Consider the following 12,017-nt stretch of genomic DNA (forward strand, 5'->3'; position numbering starts at 1 on the left):
ACAGCATTTTCGACTCTAGACGGCCAGTTTGAGTACTTGGTCACGCCAATGGGACTATCGTGCAGCCCTCTGCCTTTAATCGGTTGATGCAGCATGTTTTCAGTGATCAGAAAGCCTTCTGTCAAGCTTACTTTGATGACCTCTTCATTTTCACGAAGTCAACCGCGATCGAAGACCACTTACGTGCACTGGATGCTGTCTTGCAGTGCTGCCAGGATCAAGAACTCTACGTGAAGTTGGCAAAATGCACGTTTTGCTCCGCGGAGATTCCGTGTCTTGGAGACTACTTTGGGCGCGATGGCGTTCGAATGGACCCAGACAAGATCCGAGTTAAACGCGAGTGGCCACCGCCTAGGACAAAGCGCGAGCTGCAATCATTCCTGGGGACCTGTGTCTATGTGTTGAAATTCTGCGAGAATTACGCGGACATATCAGCACCACTCGTCGAAGCCACCAAAGGAAAAACAGCACAGGAGTAGATTCAACTTACGCCGGAGCAACGTGATTGTTTTACCAAATTGAAACCTGTGCTGACATCGCCACCGGTCTTAGCTCACCCCGATTCGTCAAAGGATTTCCACATCCGGATGGATGCTTCAGACTATGCTGTTGGAGGGTATCTCTATCAACTTGATGCGGACGGCAAGGAACGAGTAATTGCTTACAATGGACGAAAGCTCAATCGCGCTGAATTAATGTATCCCACGCGCGAGAAGGAACTGCTAGCTGCCTTGCATGCAATGCGCGTTTGGAGGGTTTACCTCGTCGACAAGCCATTTTTCGTCAACACAGATCATCGAACTCTGCAAACGATATTGGAGCAGAAGACTTGTTCGCAGCGTCTCGCGCGCTGGCTAAATGAGCTGGGATTATACCAGCCATTGTTTCGTTGGATACCAGGCGACACAAACATCGTTGCGGACGCAATTTTCCGTAATTCGGCATTTCAGCCAAAGGTGTCTACACATTACGTGTCTTTAGCCAGCTTACTTCGACAACTTACTACAGCTCACGAAACTGAAGACAGTGGCGGAGACGTTTATCTGCACTACGCTAGAAGCCGACCCTCCATTCTGGAGCAATGTACCCAGCTCTACCCTGAAGACTCCGTGTTCGGTCCTCTATATCAGCTTCTGCAATCGTCCCAAGTAGATGAGACCACACCGCCAGTGGAGCTTCACCGCCGGATTCGTGCGAACATCAACCATTTCTTTCTCGAAGATGACATCCTGTACTTTCAACCGCGTGCTGACGCACCTCGACGAGTTTGTGTGCCGGACAGCCAGGATTTGAAGGATGCTATCATTTATGAGCATCACAATGTTGCTTCCAGTGGCCATCCTGGGTGTCTGAAGACTCTTCTTGCTCTCCAAGACAAGTTTTACTGGTTACACATGGAAAAGACAGTGAAGCGATACGTTACTACTTGCGAAATGTGCCAAAGGATCAAGGTATCGCAACGAAAACCAGCGGGCTTGCTTCATCCGTTAGAAATTCCTGACCGTCGATGGAGCCAAATTACTATGGATTTTATTACCGGCCTTCCACGTTCTCGGCACGGCCTCTACGATGCTGTATGGGTAATTGTCGACCGTCTTACTAAGAGGGCACATTTTATTCCGACGACCACTACTTGCACAGCGGAAGAAACGGCCAAAATTTTCCGAGACCAATACCAGCGGTTGCATGGCCTACCAGATACTATCACTTCCGACCGCGACAGTAAATTTACGTCTACATTTTGGTCAAAGTTAATGAAGTTCCAGAACACACAGCTGCAGCTTAGTTCGGCATTTCGACCTGATACCGACGGACAAACAGAGCGAACCAACCACTTCATCGCTGACTACTTACGAGCATTTGTATCGCCGCTGCAAACTGACTGGAGCGAGTTACTATCGCTAGCGGAATTTGCATACAATTCGCGGGCTCACTCAAGCACCGGCATGACACCATTTGTGGCAGATCTTGGGTACAACCCCAGATACGTGAGTGAAATTGCCTTACCGACTCGAAGAGGTCAAGCACAATCTTCGATTCGATTTGTGGAACACCAGCAAGCAGTGCTCCAGCAATGCCAAGACGCCATTGAAGTCGCACAGGCAACGATGAAGTTTTTCCATGATCGTAATCGTCCGACGCATCACTTCGAGCCTGGTGACCAAGTTCTACTGGATACGACTAATCTCGACCTGCCCCATGTTGGTGTATCTGGAAAGCGAAAACTCGCCCCAAGGTTTATTGGGCCATACCCAGTAGTGCAGTCAACAACGCCGGATACCTATAAAATTGGGCTACCACCGGGAATTCGGATCCATGACGAGTTTCACGTCTCCTATTTGAGATCGTATCACTTCGATGAGAATCCCCGGCATCTAAACGACGTGCCACGGCTAATAACACGCGAAGGTCACGAGGGATTCCAGGTACAAGCGATTGTAGGGAAGAAGGTGCGGCGAGGCACACTGCATTACAAGGTTCGCTGGTATGGACGAGATGTCAACGACTCATGGGAACCTGCTACTAATTTGACCCAAGCTCAAGGTCTGATTGATATCTACGAAAAAATACACCAATCCTCCAGACCCCGTCGTTCAACACGCCACTCAACGCCTTCGGCTCCCCGATAATTTTTGCTGTTTAAGAAGCTATGCTCCTCTTCGGGGGAAAGATTGTCATGGTTCAACCCATAACCTTGGCATTCAACGTGAGCACACGCTGGCTGTCCAATGGGACAGCCAGCAACTCGTGGCTCTGCCAAGCCGTCTCTACAAGTCATAGCCGAGATGCTTCTCATATGGTTTCCTAGGCTAGAGCAGGACGACACCAAGTAGCTCTCGTTCCTTTAACTTCATTCTTAATCTCATTCTCAGTTTTACCGCCTACAACTCAAGTCCTACGGCTACAACTGAAGGTTGTATTACCTGCGTCTCACACTACCGCGTGACAATGTCAATGTTCTTGATGTATAGAGCGTGATGATCGTGCGAAAGAATGCTCATAGCATCGTAATTCTTATCGGAGCGTCGAACGCAGTCAACCTTCCCAGCATCAACATCCATAGAGTAGACGTTAATGGATAGTTGAAAGCATTCTTCAAGCTCGTCAAGCTGTAAAAGATCGATTGGCTTAAAGCTACGGAAGAGACCCAACGTATAGCTAATCCCCTTGTAGGAGCAGTAGCGCTCGAACACTTCCTTCACCTGCGCTTGGATTTTACGAGGATCTTTCTTACTACCCCCCAGTAAGTGCCAAGCCACGCAGTGGAAGACGCACTTGTTGTTCGTCTTTGGAAAGTTAATTACATGGTGGTTATCACGAATAATCTTAGGAAATACGACCTCGCTATCTCCTAGGGCATGATCACGATGGTAAATAAAGATTGTAAATCCAGTAATTGCCTTTAGTTTATAGCCAGAGCTAGGATACTTCAACTTGTCCGCCAGCTCCATCGATTGAATCTCAGAAATAATCTTCTTATGGATATCGGCTTTGCTATTGATAGCAACAGGTCTCTCAAATAAGTTAGTATTTGCAAGATTAGGACGCCAATATTGTGTGAAGCTATCCTCCGTTTTGCTCATTCGATCATATCCAAGAGCAATGTTGATCTTGAAGGCATTCTTTTGACTAGCAAGGACGTTTTCAAGCTTATCGTAATCCCAGCAGGCTGAATTCCCTCGTAAAGGTGTGATTCCATCTGTTTACCCTTATAGAAACGGTACTTTGGGTCGGTCTTGTAGTCGGAAGAAATATGCTTCTTCAACTTATCTACACTGACCTTGTATTGCTTAGCTACTAGCTGTTGGTTGCTTGGGCGGGATAGATTACTAACATAACCCATCCTTCCAGTTTTCCCGTGAACCTTAACTCGGTAGCTGCTGCCCCATTTAATAGCTTGAATTTTTAATCGCTTAAATCCTTCAAGCTCGTATGCAAGCATGTTTGCTATATATGTGTGGCAATAATAATCCGGTGAGCTTGACTTTATATGTGTTGGGTCCTGTATCAGGAATGACTTTGTATCTTAGCCCCGACAAAACTTTTCGAAATTAATTGATTCAGAGATACTTAGCATAAGCCTTGTCAAGACCCTGGAGCCAACAGAAGTAATTTTTGTCGTTAGCCTTGATCCATTCGAACGTCTTGTCGCGGTACTTTCCGAACCCAACTGTCGTTCTTGCTAGCAAATAGTGGGCTAAGTCCTGGCTCAGATACACAGGCGCACTCGAATAGGAACTGAATATACGAGTCATCAACACCTAAGAGACTCTTAGGCTTTCTCCTCTTATGTTTCCCGAAGCTTAGCTTCTCATCGCTAAACGATGTCAATCCTCGCTCTCGACAGTCCTTACAGCACTTATAACCACCTCGGTACCGGTTTTGACATCCGAGGCAGACTTTGTAGTGCCCACCAAAAAGTTTGGCGGCACTCAGAGCCGACGAAGTGGTGATTCTGATCCTTATCGATGATTAGGAAGTGCCTCTTGATGGAGATGCTACCATAGCAACGGTCCACAACGTTGGGATAGTACGCGGGGCACGGATAGATCTGTGTCTTGCATACCTGTGCCCATCTCTTTTTAATCGCGTCCCAGTACCACCCCGAGGAGTGGGAGTGACTCAGATCGCCAAGTAGAACGCAGGGTTGTAGATACTTGAATTGAATATTGGCTGCGGATAGGAAAAACCAGAATTCATTTTGTCTGATGCTATATAGATTAGACGATAAACGAAATCAGAGAATCCATACAATCTGTAATTGTGCATCATGAGCAGTATCCCTGATTTCGGTGCTTCGCTACCAAAGAAGTTCAAATCTGCATCAATGGGTGATATCACAGCGTTAGATATCAAAACCTTGTTCAGAATGATTGTACTGGGTCCTTCGTTTAGTGGGAAGAATAACCTCTGCCTATTTATTCTTAAAAATGCGCCACATGTGTTTGCACACTTGACCATTATTGCTCGCAATCCTCATCAGGAGCTTTACGAATATCTTCGTGATAAACTAGATGGATTTATCACTTTTGCTGATCCGGATTCACCCCCAAGCATTGATCAAGTACGAAGGACTCCAATAAACTCCAATAAACCCGAGCTTATTATCATAGATGACTACAGCAATAATAAGCTACTGCAGAAGAACCTTTTCAGTCATTATTTCACTCGAGGCAGACACTTCAAGCTAAGTACCATATTCCTTAGTCATAGCTACTTTGCCACAGATAAAATGATACGACTTAATTCAGAGTATGTAGCAATTCTTAAAGCCAATTCGAAGCGTGATTTAGCAATGGTAGTGAAGGATTTCGTTGATGAACGTTCAATCGTTCGTTACTATAACCGGGCTACCGAGAGAAAGGGTCAAATGCTTTTCATTGACTCAGTCAAGGGACAATTGCGATATAATGTTGATCATCCCATTCACATCGATGACGAATTATAAATCGACATAAGTTTTGATTTTTTTGATATACATCAAGATGGCATCGTTTGTTAAGCTTGATTCGACTAATCTCGTTCAAGATGGATACAATTCCACGTGGAAGTACTCTTTCCCAGGGTCTGCAGCTGATTTCAAAGATGTTACTTGCGCTGTTCAGTCTATCTCTATGTACAACAGCGAGTATAATGTCGATTCGCTTCAATTTTTGAATAACTCATTTAAAGTAGAAGTACCAACAGCTGCTACAGCTTCTACCATCAGTATTACTCTTGCTGACGGTATTTACACCTATGCAGATATCAACCGAAGCATTCAGACTGCTCTGGTGAATGCTGGAGCCTATTTGATTGATGCATCGGGAAATAATGTGTTCTACATTCAGCTGAGTGAAAATAGTGTATATTATGCGGCACAGTTTGATTTTAGCGCAACTCCGACAAGTCTACCTGTAGGTTTCAGTCGTCCTGCTGCTGGGCTATACAGCTCTGGTGGTACGGGCTTACCTACTACAACTCGTGTACCACGTGTTATCATCGATAACGCAGCATTTGGGAAGGTTGTTGGTCTAACGACTGGAACTTACCCTGCTTCTCCTGCTACTGTAGCAAGTGCTAAGCTATCGAACATTATTCCTCAGATTCACCCAACCTCGAGCTATATCGTGCGATGTGACATCATTAAGAATGAATACGTAGCTAGCGGTGATATCCTGAGTGCATTCGACCGCGGTGATGCTTCTGTTGGCCAGCTGATTTCGTATAAACCAAGTCAGTATGCGTGGATGAACTGTCACAATGGTTCTCCTTCTTCTCTTACGATCAGTATTTATAACCAAAACGACCAAAAGGATAAGTTCCGTGATACTTCCGTATCTATCATGCTTCTACTGCGGCCAAAAAATAAACTGACTGTATCATTTTTTTTTGTCTGATTACAGTCTAAAACTACCCCCGGTCTTTCGCTTAGCACGAACCGCAGCCATTCTAGCCTTCATCTCAGCGGACCCTTTTGCAGGCCTCTTACTTTTAGGCACCCCAACACCGTAGCGTCGTCGCACTTCACCACGTACAGATTTGATTAGTGTCTCATGCTCAGGTTTTGTAGCTCTGCTTAAAAGATACGTTTCTCCAGCATCAACAGCATATGTCAGAACCCCCTTACGTTTAGCGTATGATAGAGCATTCTTTGCAGCCTTCTTGACATCAGCTGATACTGAAACGCGACCGCCCGTCCTTCCTTTCCCCTCAACGTCATCGCTATCGTGAATACCAATACCTGTCATCGATTTAATAGCTGCACGAGCAGGAATTCCAGCCTGTGGGGCTCCGAAAGCAGTAGCTAGAGCAGGTACGGTAGCATCGGCAGCACGCGAAAGAATTCCACTGTCCTTTGCGAATTTGAAAGCCGATTTAATTCCTCCCCAAACTTTGTTCCAAATGGAACCACCTTGAGCTCGTTTGTAACCCTTCTTGACTTCGTGCTTAGTGATATCAAGTCGAACACCACGCCCAGCTCTACGTGCCTTAAGGGCCTTCTCGTGCGACGCGGGGTGAAGATGAATAACGCTGCCGCTACCCTTCAGTTCGTCAGCTGTTAGACTGAGTTTACCGGTCTTGACTGCTTTAGTCAGCTTCCGCTCTTGAACATTGCTAGAAATCGTTAATTCACGATACATGCTTATATTTTCTGAAACAAATTATTCTAGAATGGTCAAATTCAGATCTTTCATCTTTTTGAATATATTGGGTTGATTGTGCTGCTTTGAATATAACCAAAGAAGACAGAAAGGCCCGCAATAGTCACCGTATGTCCCTTGGTATTGCTTACTATTGTAACGTTTAATTCCGTATTTTCGTGGAGGCCCTTCGCCCATACTATCAAAATATTCTCCGTTGTAGACTGCCGTCCAATGTCCTACATCGAGATTTGGTGGCCTCAATAGAATTAAGTATGACCCTTTCTTTGAGAGCGGTTTTGTAATCTCACTAGATTCAAAAATATCATCAAGATGAACGCCTTATTTTCGGCGAGTTCTATAAAATCGTGATTACTCGTAATAGGCTTGATAAGGTCTGTCATAATATTTAATTTTATGAAAACTATATTGAGGGACATATAGATTCAACAATGTCTGAAACACAACTCTCCGACCAATACCTATACTAAAGCTCGCTGAAAAGCGATTCGGAGATCAAAGTATCATCCGGCAAGCGCGTGCCGTTCGTTATTGATCTAAACCAGGGTTCGTACCAGAATGGTGTTATTACGATTGACGCTACGGCTCAGCTGAACGGAAGTGAGGGATTTACTCCGCTCCGCGATGCTTACATCATGCTTCCTTACAAGGTTACTATGAAAAACGATACTACGGCTCAGACAACAGCTGCAAATCGTTTCTGTGCTACTCTAAAGTGTGGAAACTGGGACGTCATTGATTCGATGTCTTTGGAATTAAATGGCAAGACTATTGTGAGTATGGCTGACTACAAACTCTTCTGGAATAACATCCGGGCTCAAACCGGCTATAGCTCTCAGTATGTTGAGAAGCATGGAGCGGAGTCGTTCCTTTACCCCGATGCTGCTCAGTCAGTTCTATACAGTAGCGCAGTCACTTCTACTACTGGTGATGGCTATTAGAACACTACAGCATTTTCTTCTTCGTTTGCTGCGACTGGACCATCCGGTGGAGCTTCTATTGCTAGCGATGGTCTTGTAAAGCGACTGCTATCAAACCCTCCATCTGCTGGTTCTGATTTCAGCGCTTCTTGGCCTTCCCTTGGAGCTGCTGCTGTTTCTACAACCATTGCTAACCAGACCGCGCGCGGTGCCTTTGTAACTGGAGCTGCTACTGCCAATGCAATCATAGGTACGTGGAACTACATGCTTAAGATTAAGTTAGATGATCTTCACCCGATCTTGAAGGAACTTGATCTAATGGCGAATCCCCAGATCCGTCTTTGCTTCAGAGTAGACCAAGGTGTATCAGCGGTGGCTGTTGATGCTGGTAAGGGGATGAAGCTAACTTCAACTACTCTTGCATCGGGTAATACATGTCCCGTGATGGTTGCCGCCTCAAGCACTTGTAATCCAATGGCGAGTGTACTTGCAGCTTCTGCGCGTTTCAGTATCGCGTGGGGAGCTGTTGTAGACTCACTCGATCTTACTATTGATGGTACGTACATGCCTTTCACGACTGCTCAACTTTACGTACCATTCGTTCATTTAGAGAACCCCCAGGCAATTGTCTAAAACATGTGAAGAAGGTACGTTTCAACGATTGCTACGCTCAATGGTTTTACGAACGGGCTGGCACTGGTAAACAGTCAACACAACTAAACGCAGCTTTTGATCTTCAACTATCCGCTAGTGTAAAAAATGCGAAGTATGTCATTCTGCTCCCGTTTGCTGAGCAAACAAGTAGCTTTAACTCTGCCCTCGCTCAAGAATTTCAACCTTGGACTCTACACCCTGGCTCTTCGATTCGCAACTTCAATGTCCGCATCGGTTCTACGCAGTGCTTTGATATTTCTCACGATTATGACTTTCATGAGTTCACCAACGAGGTTGCCAAGATTAGTGCAATCAACGGTGATCTGACTCTTGAACTTGTCAATGGTCTACTTGACTACCAAACTTGGTCGCCAACAAACCGTGTTCTCTTTGCTGATGTTAGTCGCTTGACGGAACGTGATGTACCACATGCCATTCAGATTCAAGGTGTTAACGCTGGTTGCCAGGGTGTTAATATGCTAGTCCTCGTAATCTGTGAGCAGGAGCTGAACTATGGTCGTCTAACAGGTGATATTTTAGATTTTACAATTGCTTAAGGTAAATATTATTATACATTTCAGTTAATAATCTGTATTGTTATATAGATACCATGTCCACACAACTCTGTTTCGGCAAGCACAAAGGTTCAACCATCGGAGAGGTCTTTCTTAAGGATCCAGGCTATTGTCGCTGGCTCCGATCTCAGGAAATGCTTGCCAGTGCTCCTGATTCTGATATTGCAAAATTTCTACCGAGTAAGTTTGGTAATGAACCCGACGATGGATCGTATTTGCTAAATTTTGGAAAGTACAAGGGGAAGTCGCAAGTGTTTACACTTGATAAAGAATATTTACACTGGCTTCGATCGTGTATATTTTCTACGGAAAAAAGCTCCGAAGCTATGTGCTGCTATTGATGAATTACTTCAGAACTAATTGACTTAAATATATCGATCTTTGATCACTGTAAGTCCGTGTTTATCCTTTTTTATATTATTATTTTTGTTTACTCATTTTATCATTTGTCATCATCTAGCTGTATTGAATCTATTTAAGGTTCCTTCTAAAGTAACGGATGCCTCCTCACGTTCTCAGGTGGTCGAGCGGTTGCCCCGTTAGAAACTGCTCCTTGTACTTAGAAACGACTAGACCTATTCTCCTTGTTAAATTTAATTAAGAAAATAAACGGGCTGAGTTTTCGTCTGAATATTACTACTTTCATAACCATAAATCACGATGTGAAGGTTGTGCTTGAGTCATACAAATAAAGTGTACGGCAGCAAAGGTCAGTCTAGGATTCGGCATTGTTATGTTTTTTTGGTGGAGAAAAGAAAAAGCAGCTGTCATCTGCAAAAAATATCATTGGAGAAAATGCAATTAAATTTATAATTTTAACGATTGATTCTTGCAATGAAAAAAAAAACTAGTAAACTCATTGCGACAATTTGCATGCTTTACAGCACTGTGACCGAACTTTTCCAACCAAGGTTATATTATTTGAATTGCTTTGGTACTGATCGCAGAGAGTGCGGGTACTTCTGCACAGATCAAGGTATCGTTTGCGAAATTTGTTGCATTGATCGTTTGTAGTGCTGCTAGAAAGTGCTACTAATCTTTAAAAACTTCAAGTGATATATTTCTATCTTTGTTGCACAGCACTCAAAAACATGACTCATGCAATGAGACCAAAGTGCTTCAAAGAAATTGTAGCAGAGTTCCTGAACTTCAACGACAACCGTGAGTATAAAGTCGGAGACAGTGTTTAGCGACCAGGAGCTGCTTAGCATCCCACCCGAGGACGATAGCAGATGGATGAACTTTGGAGCGTTTGGTGAAGCGTATCCGGGTGAGGACGCAATAACCGCCTCTGCGAAGTCGGCTAGACTCGCCTATGCTAAGAAGGTATTTTTTTCATTTATGCCTCGTGCTGCTGTTCGGTGGGACCCCGTGCGAAAGAAAGGCAGCCCCACCTGGTAGGTAAAGTCATCATATGAGACCTGGACGTCACAGTCTCCGAAACCAGAAGTATTTTTAGTATTGGTAGTCACACACCCGTGAGACGCTTGGTTGACATTTTTTATTTCTAACGGAGTCCACAAAGTGTGCGAGCTCCAGCAATTCCCAATCTGCCAAGTGTGGGGCGAGTATTGTGTTGACGCTTACTTCTTCCGTCGTGCTCACTGCCCAGACATCGTACGCGACCTCTGCAAGTGAACGAGTAGCAGACTTTCACTGTTAGGATATGAGCCCAAGATTGGAGTAAGCTTCCAGAACTTACGTGAACGCTGACGATGTCGTGGACGCTACCTTCGATGTCAGACTTGGAACTCCGTCTGCGACCGCGTCGCGACGGTTGATGGCTGTATCAACGCCTGAAGCGTCAGCAGCGGCGGAACTGGTAGGTCCGCTGGTTAGTGGTGCTGGCGGGATTCCTGTCCTTCAGCCTCCACAGCCGCAGTCTGCTCCTGCGATGAGCTCACCACCTTCAACGCTCATTTTGACAGGAACTCCGGTGGTAAATGCTTCAGCGAGATTGCACGCTAATGGAGAACAACATCAAACGATACCATTGCCACCGCCTAACCTGGCGATGGATGCGGACAGAACCCCACCATAGATGACAGGAAGCTTTAACCTCTATCGCACTCAAGTTATGAACTATTTACATCGGTTTAATACTTGGGGTCTGGTCGATGGATCCGTACAGCGTCCGACTGTAAATGGGAAACTTCAACAACGCTACGACATGTTGGACCTCTTTGCGAAAGATGCGTTGCTTCGTGGTGCTAAAATTGAAGACGCTGAGCGTATGTGTGATCTTTCAACTGGCAAGGAAATGTGGGAAGATCTGGAAGCACACCATACAAAACATGAATTTTCTAATTACGTGTGGGTATTGAAGCATTTTTTCCACGCAACTTACACTCGTGAGCAAACGATGCATTCTTGGCTTCAGGAGATTCACGACACACGTCAAGCGTTGGCTAACCTATGATGATCTCACTATGGACGTGATTCGCATAGGAGTAGTGCAGACACACAGATATGTCGTGTGTCAGTTTTCTCGTATCATGGCTCCCGGGTCCCAACCCACTCTGCAGCAAGTCTTGAACACACTGAAGTCCGAGACCGAGATGGATGAGGTCGTCCGCATTGAGGAAGAAGGAAATTTGCAGATCATGCACGTGGCTAAGAAACAGAAGACGGTTGACAAATCTAGTAAACATACAGCTAGATTAAGCCCGGTGGAGCACAATCTGGTGGAGCTAAATCCAGTGAAGAAGGAAGCAAAGCCAATC

The 12,017-nt window shown here is 45.1% G+C and overlaps 5 protein-coding genes across 5 annotated transcripts; 3 read left to right on the top strand and 2 right to left on the bottom strand.

Moving 5' to 3' along the window:
• Nucleotides 1-4,828: 4,828 nt before the first annotated feature.
• Nucleotides 4,829-5,306, top strand: PITG_05051 (uncharacterized protein; the record flags this gene model as incomplete). Its single annotated transcript, XM_002905674.1, has 2 exons — nucleotides 4,829-5,257; nucleotides 5,304-5,306. The coding sequence occupies 2 exons, from the start codon at nucleotides 4,829-4,831 to the stop codon at nucleotides 5,304-5,306; spliced, it is 432 nt and encodes a 143-aa protein (XP_002905720.1).
• Nucleotides 5,307-5,486: 180 nt separating this feature from the next.
• Nucleotides 5,487-6,310, top strand: PITG_05052 (uncharacterized protein; the record flags this gene model as incomplete). Its single annotated transcript, XM_002905675.1, has 2 exons — nucleotides 5,487-6,246; nucleotides 6,303-6,310. The coding sequence occupies 2 exons, from the start codon at nucleotides 5,487-5,489 to the stop codon at nucleotides 6,308-6,310; spliced, it is 768 nt and encodes a 255-aa protein (XP_002905721.1).
• A 70-nt stretch (nucleotides 6,311-6,380) lies between these two features.
• On the bottom strand, nucleotides 6,381-6,808 carry PITG_05053 (uncharacterized protein; the record flags this gene model as incomplete). The annotated part of the gene is made up of 2 exons (XM_002905676.1): nucleotides 6,381-6,705; nucleotides 6,801-6,808. The coding sequence occupies 2 exons, from the start codon at nucleotides 6,806-6,808 to the stop codon at nucleotides 6,381-6,383; spliced, it is 333 nt and encodes a 110-aa protein (XP_002905722.1).
• A 337-nt stretch (nucleotides 6,809-7,145) lies between these two features.
• PITG_05054 (uncharacterized protein) lies at nucleotides 7,146-7,564 on the bottom strand (the record flags this gene model as incomplete). The annotated part of the gene is made up of 2 exons (XM_002905677.1): nucleotides 7,146-7,430; nucleotides 7,550-7,564. The coding sequence occupies 2 exons, from the start codon at nucleotides 7,562-7,564 to the stop codon at nucleotides 7,146-7,148; spliced, it is 300 nt and encodes a 99-aa protein (XP_002905723.1).
• A 216-nt stretch (nucleotides 7,565-7,780) lies between these two features.
• PITG_05055 (uncharacterized protein) lies at nucleotides 7,781-9,276 on the top strand (the record flags this gene model as incomplete). Its single annotated transcript, XM_002905678.1, has 3 exons — nucleotides 7,781-8,048; nucleotides 8,097-8,625; nucleotides 8,676-9,276. 3 exons carry the CDS (start codon nucleotides 7,781-7,783, stop codon nucleotides 9,274-9,276), a joined length of 1,398 nt encoding a protein of 465 aa, XP_002905724.1.
• Nucleotides 9,277-12,017: the final 2,741 nt, after the last annotated feature.

The sequence above is a fragment of the Phytophthora infestans genome, genomic scaffold (assembly GCF_000142945.1).
Source record: "Phytophthora infestans T30-4 supercont1.6 genomic scaffold, whole genome shotgun sequence".
NCBI lineage: Eukaryota > Oomycota > Peronosporomycetes > Peronosporales > Peronosporaceae > Phytophthora > Phytophthora infestans.